The following is a 14,073-nucleotide window of genomic DNA, read 5'->3' on the forward strand; positions in this document are numbered from 1 at the left end:
GAAGGAAGGAAGGAAGGAAGGAAGGAAGGAAGGAAGGAAGGAAGGAAATTATGAATTTATCAAAAAAATAATTCCTAGGAGTTTATGATACTAATCACTTGGGATGTATCTTGCTCAGCATGTGTGTGTGTGTGTGTGTAGGTACCAGTAAAAAAGCATAAGCTTTTTTATTTTATCATAAGCTTAATCACAAATAATTTTCTGAAGCAGTTTAGTGGAAATTTTAGGCATATTTAGGCATATCGCTTTAGCACTTTCCTAGTCAACTCTTCATTATTCCCTTTGTGATTTTTTACATTTTTATTTTTTTATTATTACAGCTTATTCAATCTTGATTGTAGCCCCTCCCTCATCTCCTTCTCTCCTTCTGTCCACACACTCCTTTCTCTTCCCCCACCTACATCCCTCCCCTTGTCCACTGATAAAGGAGGTCCTCCTCCCTTATTATCTGACCCTAGCCTATCAGGTCACATCAGGACTGTCTGGATCCTCTATTCTGTGACCTAGTAAGGCTAACTCACCAGGGGGAGCTGATCAAAAGCAGAAAACTGAGTTCATGCCAGTAACTGTCTCTGCTCCCATTTACTAGGGAACCCCGTGGAAACTGAGCTGTCCATGGGCTACATCTAAGCAGGGGGTCTAGGTCCTCTTCATGCATGGTCCTTGGTTGATGCATCAGTCTCAGCAAGTCCCCCTGGGCCCAGGTTTTTTGTCTTTGTTCTTTTCCTTGTAGAGTTTCTGTACTCTCCAGGTCTTTCTGTCTCCTTCTTCCATAAGATTCCCTGCATTCTGCCCAAAGTTTGGCTATGAGTCTTAGCATCTTCTTTGATACTTTGCGGGGTAGAGTCTTTCAGAGGCTCTCTGTGGTAGGCTCCTTTCCTGTTCCCTGTTTTCTCCCACTTCAGATGTCTATCCCATTTGCCTTCTGAGTGAGGATTAAGCAACTTCCCTGGGGTCGTCCTTCTTGTTTAGCTTCTTTGGGAAAGTAGATTTTAGTATGTTTAACCTATATTATATGGGTAACATCTACTTATAAGTGAGTATCTCCCATGTGTGTCTTTCTGCTTCTGGGTCATCACAGTCAGAATGATCTTTACTAGATCCCACCATTTGCCTGCATATTTCATGATTTCCTTGTTTTTAATTGCTAAGGAGTGTTGCATTGTGTAAATCTACCACAATTTCTGTATCCATTCCTTAGCTGAGGGACATCTGGGTTGTTTCCAGATTCTGGCTATTAGGAATAAAGCTTCTATCAACATGGTTGAGAAGATGTCCTTGTATTCTTGCACATATTTTGGATATATGCCTAAGAATGGTATAGCTGGATCTGGAGGTAGCACTATTCCTAATTTTCTAAGAAAGCACCAGATTGATTTCCAAAGTGGTTGTACAAGGTTACATTCCCACAAGCAATGGAGGATGGTCCCTCTTTCTCCACATCCTCTCCAACATGTGTTGTCACTTGAGATTTTGATCTTAGTCATTCTGATGGGTGTAAGGTGAAATCTCAGGGTCATTGTGAATTTCATTTCTCTGATGACTACGGATATTGAACATTTCTTTAAGTGTTTCTCTGCCATTTGATATTTCCCTATTGAGAATTCTCTGTTTAGAACTTTACCTCATTTTTAAATTGTATTACTTGATTTGCTGGTGTTTAACTTTTTGAGTTCTTTATGTTTCCGGATATTAGCCTTCTGTCAGATAGAGGGTTAACAAAGATCCTTTTCCAGTCTGTAGGCTGTTGTTTTGTTCTGATGACAGTATCCTTTGCTTTACAGAAACTTTTCAGTTTCATGAGATCACATTTATTGATTGATCTTAGAGCCTGTGCTGTTGGTGTTCTTTTCGGAAGTTGTCTCCTGTGCAAATGAGTTCAAGGCTCTTCCCCACTTTTTCTTCTAACAGGTTTAGTGTGTCTGGTTTTATGTTGAAGCCTTTGATCCACTTTGACTTAAGTTTTGTGCAGGGCAGTAAATATGGGTCGATTTGCATTTTTCCACATGTAGACATCCAGTTAGACCAGCACCATTTGTTGAAGATTCTGTCTCTTTTCCATTGTATGCTTTTGGCTTCTTTCTCAAAAATCAAGTATCCGTAGGTGTGTGGGTTTATTTCTGAGTCTTCAGTTTGATTCCATTAATCCCTCATTCTGTTTCTATGCCAGTACTGTGCAGTTTTTATTCTTGTTGCTCTGTAGTACACCTTGAGATCAGGGATGGAGATACCTCCAGAAGCTCTTTTATTTTTCAGGAATATTTTATCAATTTGGGTTTTTTTTTTTTTCATATGCAGTTGAAAATTTTTCTTTCAAGTTCTGGAAAGAGTTGTGTTGGTATTTTGATGGGAATTGCATTTAATTTGTAGTTTACTTTTCGTAGGATGACTGTTTTCACTATGTTAATTTTACCCATCCCATGGACATGGAAATCTTTCCATCTTCTGATATCTTCTATGATTTCTTCCTTCAGAGACTTGAAGTTTTTTTCAAACAGCTCTTTGACTTGCTTGCTTAGAGTTAAACCAAGTTACTTTATGTCTTTTGTGGCTATTGTGAAGGGTGTGTTTCCCTGCCATTTGATAGTCTTCTTTTGAAAATTCTCTGTTTAGCTCTGTGACCCATTTTTAATTGGATTATTGGTTTTGTTGGTGTTTAATTTCTTGAGATCTTTATATTTTCTAGATCCTAGTCCTCTGTCAGATGCAGGGGTGGTGAAGATATTTTCTCAGTCCATAGGGCATTTTGTCTGTTAATAGTCCTCTGCTTTATAGAAGCTTTCAGTTTCATAAGGTCCTATTTATTAAATGTTGAACTTCGATCCTGGCCTTTTGGTATTCTATTCAGGAAGATGTTTCCTGGGCCAAAGAGATCAAGGCTGTTTCTCACTTTTTCTTCTAACAGATTTAATATGTCCAGTTTTATGTTGAGGTCTTTGATCCACTTGAACTTTAATTTTGTGTTGGGTGATAAATATGGGTCTATTTGCATTTTTCTATATGTAGACATCAGTTCCAACCAGTCACTTTCCAGGTTCAGCCCCGACTGGGCCCTGCTCATCTCTTGCTTCCGTTTGAGACTTTCAAAAAATACATTTCAATCATTTAAGAATTAGCATCCTACCTCAGGCAACACTCATGACTCTGATTTTTATTTTTTAAAAGAATGAAATATAATTCTAAGATCTTCATTGATTTTGTCATACCACATTTGTTCTAGCCATTTCCTACTTTTTTTTTTTTTTTTCAAATATTGGTTAAAATTCTTAGGCAGAAGTTGGGTTGACCTCTTTTTTTTTTTAATTTGAAGAGGTATGAATAACTTATCAGGTATTATTCAGAAAAAATTGATAAAAGTTTATCTGTTCAGAACAAATCTATTTCTGACCATGCCAGCACTCAAGAGAACAGGGTTTTCAGTGTCCTCTGAAGCCTGATGTTAAACATATGCAAACAGCTTTTGTAAATCTACAATGGAAAAAGAAAACACAAATGTGAATATTTAGATAATGTGTATGTTATTTTATACTTTATTGTGTGTTTACCTCAAACGAGATGTAAACTTGGGAATACAGGAGCAAACTAGTTTTATTTCTCTCCTCTCTTCTTGACTTCCATTATCCTTTCATTACCTAGGAATTTACTTACAATGAAGGAGTATCAAGTCTTTTCAAAGAAGAACAGCTTAGGCATTAGGAAGATAGGGAAAGTGTGATAACACAATCATGCAGACACAAGTTTCATCCCTAGCACTCATAAAAGGTGAAAGCCCTTGCCTTCTGTTATCCTAGCCCTGACAACAGGGAAGAGGAAGTAGAGAGAGAAGAGCCCTGTCTGGGTGCTTGCTGGCCACCTGGACTAGGCAATTGCTGACCTACAGTTCAGTGACAATACCCTATCTCAAAAATGAAGTGGAAAATGTTAGGGGAAAAAAGAAGACACCAAAGTCTAGGCTGCATATGGGCGAGTACACTCTCAGGCATGTACCGTACACACATGCATACACACACCCACACTCATACACACCTATACACACAGTGAGAAGGAGAGGGAGAGAGACCGAGGCCACTGGTATCTAGGAACGTTACTGAGACTCTTGTTTTATGCAGGCTCCATTTTTTTTTTAATTATCCACTCTTATGTGTTATGAAGTAGAAGTGGTGGGTAATTGAGTAAAGGTGATATCATTTCATCTTTAAAATTCACTAATGAAAACTGGGTTTCTATCAGAGTTGTTCACAACTAGAATGTACACAGATTAAATTCAGAATCACAATTGTGAATATGATACTTAAATTTATAAACAAATGATTTAGTATAGAAATTGCTATATTGTGTTTTCAGTGTTTAAAATCAGTTGATACTGCATATTCTTGCTAGCAACAACGATACTTTCAGTTTTAGTTTTTACTTTATTGTTATTTTTATTTATTAAAGTTTATTCACTTTGTGTCTCTGCTGTAGTCCCCTCCCTCATCTCCTCCCAGTCTTACCCTCCCTCCCTCTTCCTTTCCTGTGTCCCTCCCCTAGTCCACTGATAGGGGAGGCCCTCTTCCCCTGCTATCTGACCCTAGCCTAGCAGGTCTTATCAGAACTGTTTGGATCCTCTTTCTTTGTGGCTTAGTAAGGGCACCTCACCAGGGGTAGGTGATCAAAGAGCAGGCAACCAAGTTCATGCCAGAGACTGCCCCTGCTCCCCTTGCTAGGGATCCTTCATGGAAACTGAGCTGCCGATAGGCTACATCTGAGCAGGGAGTCAAGGAAGTAGAGTTGTTAGCACAGTCCTTTACAAATGGTATTTGATCCAAGCTGAGTGGTCAGTAATAGAGAATCTTCATCTGTAATTGTTAGGTTATAATTCAGTTTCCTGAGATTTAACAGGTGTACACCCTTTATATATGGGTCTCTCCAACAGGACATTAGTCAACACTCTGAAGTCAACTGGATACTTGTTAGAATGATACTTCTTTATAAGTCTTCACACCAAGAAGTTTATAGACTGTACCCTGTAATAACGTCAGGCTACTTAGCACTACCAAATGATTGGGAGAAAAATTACCCAGTATTCAAAATTTTGAGTGATTCTCAATCTGCAAAATAAAGTAACTATCTTCTCATCACAGGCTAAAATTTATTCTCTCATTTTGACTGCTTGTGTGATTTTTAGGTTATCTTAATGTGGGACCAAAGACTAATACTTTTAATTCCGTTTTGAACCTCATTTACCTCTATAGGTGCCATGCAGAATTTTTCTTTTTTGGAGAATAAAAAGACAAAAATCTATGAGATGTATTTTGACCAGGATCAATTGGACATGGAAGTTTCACAACTTATTTAGAATTTTTCATTCTTTGATTTGTCAAGATGCCAAGTATATAATGTCTACAAATAAGATACACAAAGATGATTGTTCTTCTGTTCTTCTGTTTTATTGTTCAGTTCTTTTTGTCTCCTGTACTTTACATCAATTTTTGACAGAATTCAAAGTTACAATATTCTATTAATTCTTATTTTAATATTGTTGTGCTTTATATGCATATTTACAGCCTGTAGAGGAATTCTGATGTCCTGTTGATCAGCTGACCTTACTTTCCCTATCTTCTAAATCTTATCCTGTTCTTTCCCATTAGTTGTTGATGTGAGGGTATACAATCAGAATAAAAGTTTGGGTCACATCATATTCTTCTAATATATAACAATCTGAATTGATTCTAGTGTTTATTTTTTTCAGTGTCCTACTGAAACCAAAGCAACATTTGGTGTCCACTTTAAAGTAGTAGGAGACTGGACAGGTATGTACCACTTAAGAGCTTTAAATTCTTTGAAGAGAATGTAGCATAACAAAATGCATCAACGTAATTTACTCCTTTGTATAGAAAGGTATGAAGATATTGAGGAGTTCAGCTTTTCTTTATTTATTTTAATGCCTTTTTTCTTATAAGATTTATTATTGAATCAGAATAATGTGAGTACCGGTAATTATTCACAATGCATTATTTATGGAGTTTCAAATCATAGGCTTCTTCATGTCAGTTTTACTGCAGCAGTAGGAACACTGAAAGCCAGTTCTGGAAGCATAAGTCTAAAATTCATGGTGAGCTCGACCCTTGAAATAACATTTAAGTGCGTAAGATGGCTGCGAAAATAAAGATGTCACACTGTGGACCCACGTTTGTAATTCAGAAACTACTTTCCCTTGATTCAGTGGACTGGGTAGCAAATGCATGCTTAGCGAGTATTGGCTTGTTGGTTATTTAGAGTGCTGTCAGGAAAAAAAAAAAGAATGAAAGCATAAGAGAAAATACAAACATAATGAAATACATTTATGATTAAATGAAAGAAACAAGGATCTCCTTAAGAGCCGATTCAGTGTAGTCTAGAGCTAGAATAAGCAGGCTCTTCAACCTCCCCACCTCCCAAGGGAGGAGCAGTCCTGCTAGGCCACAGAGGAGGACTTTGCAGCCAGTCCTGAAGATACCTGATAAAACAGGGTCAGATGAAGGGGGAGGAGGTCCTCCTCAAGCAGTGGACTTGGAAAGGGGCAGGGAGGAGATGAGGGAGGGAGGATGGGATTGGGAGGGAATGAGGGAGCAGGATACAGCTGGGATACAGAATTAATAAATGTAACTAATAATAAAAATAAATAAAAAGAAAACCCATAGAGAATATGGAATTTTTGAAATTCAGACATTGAGAAAATGTATGAAGATGTAAGAAAAAAAAAAAAAGGTAAAATTCATGATAGAATTCCTCAAAGTCAGTGAACATAATGATTAACCAAATTAGGGAATCAATCAAACAAAGCCCAAGAAAACCAAATGAATAAAAATGAAAACAGTGTCAAGCAAATGAAATGAAATAATTCGTTCTAGTAAGCAGCTATTTGGGTTCAGCTCAGCAAAGATTGAGTGAACTGAGTGAGCTCATACTAAACTGGGGACTTTACAGGATAAAAAGCTCTTTATCCGTTTTTTACAGGATAAAAACCTCTCTAGTGAAAGTAACATTAGTGATTTGCTAGTTCAGTCTCTTAGCATTAAAGGAAGGTTTGCATATATTCTTGGAAACAGAGTTGGAGAAACCAGAGGGTTTCCTGTTAAACCTGGAAAAAAGTGGCTGTGAACAAGAGTTAAAAGTTAGCATTGGAAAGAAGAAAATAATTTAAAAATCAGGAAAGGTAGGATTTTGTATAACAAGGAAATATTCTTGGGTGCTGAGAAGGGCCGTTGATATCAGGAGGTTATATTATATAGCAAAATATGTGATGTGAATGAAACTCTCCATGTTTAAAGGCAGTGAACATGGAAGTTAAGAGTTAAAAAATGGTGAAAGTATCTGATGTTGCAACATACAACTTAATTTGGAAAATCCAAGTCTATTTACGAAGATTGATTTTTAAAATGACTGAGAAATAATAACCTTCTTGGACTCACAAGTATAAGCTTAATTAGATAGTGGTTATGCAGTGGTATCTAAAAGAGATCACAGCAGCCCATCTATAGAGAGACATTCATGTATCATGGAAGGGTTAATTCATATGGTAGAGCAGTTGAAAAAATGAATTTGTTTTCACACTGTCTGGCAAATAAAGAATGGGGGAAATTCTTTTCTGGTAAAATCCTAATATAGCAGAAATTTGGTTCAGCAATGAATGGTAATTGATAGAATTCTGTATCTACAGGAAGGGAACAATAATGCAATTTAATAATCATAAGGGTATGAAAAAGCTTCATGATATTTTGTAACTAGAAATTGTGCCTGAGTTTTTCTCCGAGTTATTTTTGATCACTGGTAGCTCATTAAAATAAATAGTTACTTCAATATTTATTTCAATTTTCTTCATTGGGAGCATACAACATTGTTAATTTTGCTCTCCTTTAAAAAAAATGTGCTTTAACATTGAGAGAGATGCAAGATCATTTTATTCAGATTTAAGTTCTGTCTAAAGTAAAGATATTTTTCACATAATAGAGCCAAGGATGCATGTAGAGAAGCTCTAAATAATTCTGTCACTCACTAACACAATATTTCAAAAGGAGATTTAGCTGCCAAAAAAACAACAGAGTTACAATCATTGAAAGAAAAATGAGAACATTCTCCTGAGATTTCCTCTAAATTTAAATTATGAACAGAGCGTTATGTCTGGATGTGCCAAAGAAGAACTTAGTAAGGATTTGAACATTAGAGGCTTGCTTTTTTAAGTGGTAAGGTTTATTTATGTGTGTGTGTGTGTGTGTGTGTGTGTGTGTGTGGTGTGTGTGTCTGCACGTGTAGTTGCGCGTGTGCCATCAGAAGGCAATTTGTGAGAGTAGGTTCTTACCTTCCACAATAGATTAGGTTTAAAGTCACTCGGTTTGAAATGCAATCACTTTTACCTGCTGAGCCCTCTTCCCAGCCCCATGTTGTGGATTTTTAACAGTGACTTTGCTTGATGAAGTGTGCTCTACCGTAGGCAGTGAAGGGGAAATAAAGAAACCTTTATGCTTGTTCCATAATGATCGTTTCAAGAGTAACCTACCATCTACAGTGTATAAGATGTAAATGAAGTAGCTGCATAGTACTGGAAGAAGAGATACCCAGTGTCAGACTTGTCTGCATTTTTATTACGAATTGCACCTCATGAGTGCATGAGTGACACTTTACATTTAGAGGAGTCTTAAAAGCACAAGTATGCAAGATGGCATTTTCCCTTTACAATGATGGTGGTAAAGATGGTGGTCAAAGGAATGGGATTATTATATTGTTTCTCTTCTGTCATTAATCATATTTCTATGTCAATGATGTAAGACTGTTACCTTGACCATAATTCTGTTTAAAATACCTAATCTGTGCTGGATGTGATTATTGTAGAATAATTTCACCATTAGCATTTTACTCTGTTATTTCAGTGGTATAAATTGCACATTATTTTAAAGTTTTTTTGTGTTTCACCACAAAAGTGTTATATACACAATACACACATATAATTAGTCTAAAATTTTGCTATGAACAAATTCAGTAACCAATGTGTAGTTAATAATAGACATTGAGAGACCCACTATATATGTAACATAATGTCTTTTATTGATTTTTCATTATGAAATTTTCACATTGCCCATTATAGTGTGCAGTAACCATTAGATATAGCTAACTATTTAATATAAGTAAAATAAGAACAATGGAACACCATGGATTTGCTTTGATAACATAAAACTGCACTAAGCAGACTGTAAGAAATGTTAAATGCAACTTTAATTAAAGACATCCAAAAATACTTAATTATTGTATCTCTAGGCCATTCAATAAGGCATGAATGCTTCAGGTTCTATTCACCTGATTGTTCATGAAAACATTCAGATAGGATATGTGTTATGTGTGTTAAGGACCTTTTTAAATTTGGAGTTCTTATAAGTTGGCCACGACAACACTAAATTATAGTAATTTATGGTTACAGCATGTAGAGTAAAATTATATAACTTACCATAGACTAAAACTGACGTCGAATGCCTGTTTTGCTTTTGATTCAAGTAGTTTTTCCATGTGTAAACATTTCATTTTTATTTTTAATTCAATTTTTATTTTTTTAATATTAATTATAGTTTATTGACTTTGTATCTCACCTGTAGCCCCCTCTCTCAGTCCCTCCCAATGCCACCCTCCCTCATCTCCTCCCTGCCCCTTTCTAAGTCCACTGATAGGGGAGGTCCTCCTCTCCTTCCACCTGACCCTAGTTTATCAGGTCTCATCAGGACTGGTTGCATTGTCTTCCTCTGTGGCCTAGCAAGGCTGCTCCTCCCTCGGGGTGAGAGGATGTCAAAGAGCCAGGCACTGAGTTCATGTCAGAAGTAGTCCCTATTCCCCTTACTAGGTAACCCACTTGGATACTGAGCTACCATGGGCTACGTCTGATCAGGGGTTCTAGGTTATATCCATGTATGGTCCTTGGTTGGAGAATCAGTCTCAGAAAAGACCCCTGTGCCCAGATATAATGGGTCCTTGTGGAGCAACTCTCCTCTACAGGTGTTTCTATCTCCCCCTTCTTTCATATGATTACCTGCACTCTGCCCAAGGTTTGGTTATGAATTTCAGCATCTGCTTTGACACTCTGCTGGGCTGAGTCTTTTAGAGGCCTTCTATGGTAAGCTCCTGTCCTGTTACTTGTTTTCTCTTACTTCCAATGTCCATTCCATTTGTCTTTGTAAGTAAGGATTGATCATCTTACCTCTGGTCCTCCTCCTTATTTAGCTTCTTTAGGTGTACAGATTGTATGTTTATCCTATCTTTTAGGTCTAGTATCCACTTATAAGTGAGTGTATACCATGTGTGTCTTTCTGTTTTTGGGATACCTCACTCAGGATGATCTTGTGGTACTATCAACAGTTTTTAAATTTTATTCGTTATTTATTAAAATTTATGCACTTTATACAATTTATCCCGGCTGTAGCCCCCTCCCTCATCTCCTTCCAGTCCCACCCTCCCTCCATCTTCTCTCCTAGTCCACTGGTATGGGAGGTCCTCCTCCCCTTCTCTCTGACCCTAGCCTATTATGTCTCATCAGAACTGGCTGCAGTGTCTTCTTCTGAGGCCTGGCAACGCTGCAGCCTCCAGGGGATGGTGATCAAATAGCAGGCAACTGAGTTCATGCCAGAGACAGGCCCTGTTTCCCTTACTGGGGAACCCACTTGGAAACTGAGCTGCCTATGGTGTACATCTGACCAGGGTGTCTAGGTCCTCTCCAATGCATGGTCCTTGGTTGGAGTATCTGTCTCTGCAGGGCCCTAGGCCCAGAGTTTTTGCTCTGTTGGTCTCCTTGTGGAGCTTCTGTCTCCTCCAGGTCTTTCTAGCTACCCCTTCTTTCATGATTCCTTGCACCCTCCCCAAAGTTTGGCTATGAGTCTCAGCATCTGCTTTAATACCCTGGTGGGTGAAGTCTTTTAGAGGCTCTTGTTCTGTTCCCTCTTTTCTCCCTCTTCCGGTGTCCATCCTGTTTGCCTTCCTGAATGAGGATTGATCATCTTACTCAGGGACCTCCTTCTTGTTCAGCTTTTTTAGGTGTATAGATTTTAGTATGTTTATCCTATATTGAATGTCTAATATCCACTTATAAGTGAGTATATATCATTTCTGTCTTTCTGCTTCTGGGTTACCTCACTCAGGATGATCTTTTCTAGTTCCTACCATTTGCCTGCAAATTTCACGATTTCATTGTTTTTATTTGCTGAGTAGACTCCATTGTGTAACTGTACCACACTTTCTGTATCCATTCCTCTGTTGAGGAACATCTGGGTTATTTCCAGATTCTGGCTATTACAAATAAAAATTCCATGAACACGGTTGAGCAAATTTCTTTGTTGTATACTTGAGCATATTTTGGATATATGGCTAGGAGTGGCATAACTGGATCTTGAGGTAACACTATTCCTAATTGTCTGAGAAAGCACCAAGAGTATTTCCAAAGTGGTTGTACAAGTTTATATTTCTACCAGCAATTGAAGAGGGTGCCCCTTTCTCCGCATCTTCTCCAGCATGTGCTGTCACTTGAGTTTTTTAACTTAGCCATTCTGATGGTTATCAAGTGAAATCTCAGGATTATTTCCTTGATAACTTAAGGACGTTGATCATATCTTTAAATATTTCTCTGCCATTCAATTTTTAATTTACTTACATTTCTTTGTAAGTTTCATACATTGTGAATAATAAATTGCTGTTGTTTCCCCTTCCTTCCCATCTCTCTACAGTAAAGTCTTTGTATGGAAAGGATGGGGCTTTTTAGTTACTGCCAAATTACAAATAAACCCAAGTGCTACCACTGAATACAAATGTAAAGGCCATACAAAGGGTAGTGCTAAAATAAATTGCAGGCTGAATTATTTAGATATCATAATGTTTATCTGGGTATATGAAATATTGGGTATTTATTTAAGTCACATGCATACAATATAAACATTAATAAAAATTTATAATAAAAATTGTTGGCTGCTATTTCCAGAAAGTAATGACTGGGAGAATATTTTCTATGCTTGTTGTTGCTATAAACCCTGAATTCCAATGGTTAGTCATCAGTGGAACATACTTCTCTAGGCTATTGGAAGATGAGATTTTAGTCTTACAACCAGGTCACAGATATGGTTTTAAAAGGCTGTCTGAGTGATTATTTACATGGCTATACCTAGTGGTTTGTTAGGTTTTACTTATTTAAAGGAATGAGTTTAGGAGGAAGGAAAATCTTTGAGAATCCTGAGCTTTCTAGGAAATTGATAAAACTTTTTGGGGAATAGCCCTAAAACATAATTTCTGTGGTTCTTTGATGGTGGTTATCTCCTGCCATATGGCTGATTAATTCTGTTATCCTCAGTTACATCCTCTGTCCATCAGCCTCTGCAGTGATTGCCAACTGAGCTTGCCAGGAGCCATCAGAGAAAATATCACTGTCTGTGGCAGCTGTAGCCTTACGAAATGTGTTAGTTAAGCAACAGGACTTGATACAGAATTGAACTTGTGGCAGTTGTTTTTAGGTATCTGTCAGAGTTCTTGGGTCGTTGGATACATTGCCAGTGAGCAGGAATATCGTGGTAGATATCTTGCTTTCTGAGCAGTGGCGTTTTAACTGTGTGCTTAAATTACTCAGTGAGCAAAATGTGATCACATGTGGCTCCATCCACTTGCTGTTCCATTTCATTCATTTAGACGAAGTGCTTTAGTGTAACTCCGCTGTCTTTAGTTTACATTCATTTATTATTTATTTTCTGCTTCATTTCGTATGTATATGTGTGTTGGCACATGTGCGTTGGAGTATGGGTAGAGGTCCCAGGCCAACTTGCAAGAGTGAATTTTCTCCTCCTACCATGTGGGTTGCTCAGATTATCAGACTTTTTATCAAGTTCCTTTACATACTGAGCCATCTTGCTACCCTGCTTTAATATAATGTTTCTTTCTTTTTTCAACATTTACTTTGTTGTTTATTAATTTATAATTTTATGTGTGAATACTATATTTATATCATTTCAATTCCACAATCTCCCTCTCCATCTCCTCCTGGATCTTTCCTGACTTCCTATCAATTTTATGACCTTTTTCCTTAATTATTTTATATATATATATATATATATATATATATATATATAAGCATGTTTAGATTATGTCTATATATGCCTTTATATATACATGATTTTATATATGCATATATAGATGTGTGTATCTATGTGTATATATGTATCTATCTATATGAATGAGTATATATACATATATACATATAACTTGTTGAATTCATTTGGTGTGGTTGCTCAAGTCTATATATTTAGGATGGGACCTTGGGAATGGATAACTTATGAGGAGCTTGTTCCTGGAGAAGACTGAACATAAACATAAAAGTTTTGAGATCAGGGAAAACAAATGCAGTTCATGTAACTTATAGTGTGTTTTACATAATGAGATACATCTTTTGACTTAGTTGTGGACACAGTTGAGAACAATATCCCTTCAATTTACAAAGGAGTTGTAATTATAGATATTTGATTTCCAAATTAAAGTAATTCAAAACCTTTAATTTTTATAATTATAAATGCTTCTTCAATTTATATGAATGTTCAACAAGTTCAAAGTATTTTCCACAACGTGCTGAATATCCAATGTTCCTGATCCTTCCTCTTCTATTTCAGTAAATTCTGATAGCCACTTGAGAAAAAAAAATGCTGTAATAATTTCACAAAACTTACCCTAAGAAGTGTCATTGCCTTAATTTTTAAAGAGTTCTTAGTTTAAGAAGGAATACACTGCAGAACTGAACTCTGAAATATTCCAACATATTATGTTCAACATTGGTGACTTAAAGAGCACTAACCATTAGATTAGAAAAGAACAGAGACCATTTGATTTACATACCACAGGAGCATGCTTCAAAATAGGATTCATCAGTTGAAACAAATGCTTCTAAGAAATCAGGTAAAATGAAGGTTGAACTAGTAACTTCAGAAAGTATAATTTTGACAGAGTGGTTGGAATAAAAGCCATATTGAAGTAGCTTCACGGCGCCATAACTTAAAAAGCAGATAGACATCCTGTGGGATGCTGGAGTTACCTCAGGTCAGCCCAATC

General features: G+C 36.9%; 1 protein-coding gene across 1 annotated transcript in view; it reads left to right on the forward strand.

The window, feature by feature from the left end:
- Positions 1–14,073, forward strand: part of Nox4 (NADPH oxidase 4) — a 123,792-nt gene that overhangs the window by 47,619 nt on the left and 62,100 nt on the right. Inside the window, exon 10 of the mRNA XM_055623253.1 lies at positions 5,732–5,792. Within this exon, the coding sequence (XP_055479228.1) occupies positions 5,732–5,792 (61 nt within the window). The remainder of the gene's footprint in view (positions 1–5,731; positions 5,793–14,073) is intronic.

This window comes from Psammomys obesus, unplaced genomic scaffold (assembly GCF_907164565.1).
Source record: "Psammomys obesus unplaced genomic scaffold, mPsaObe1.curated_primary_1811, whole genome shotgun sequence".
NCBI classification, from domain to species: domain Eukaryota; kingdom Metazoa; phylum Chordata; class Mammalia; order Rodentia; family Muridae; genus Psammomys; species Psammomys obesus.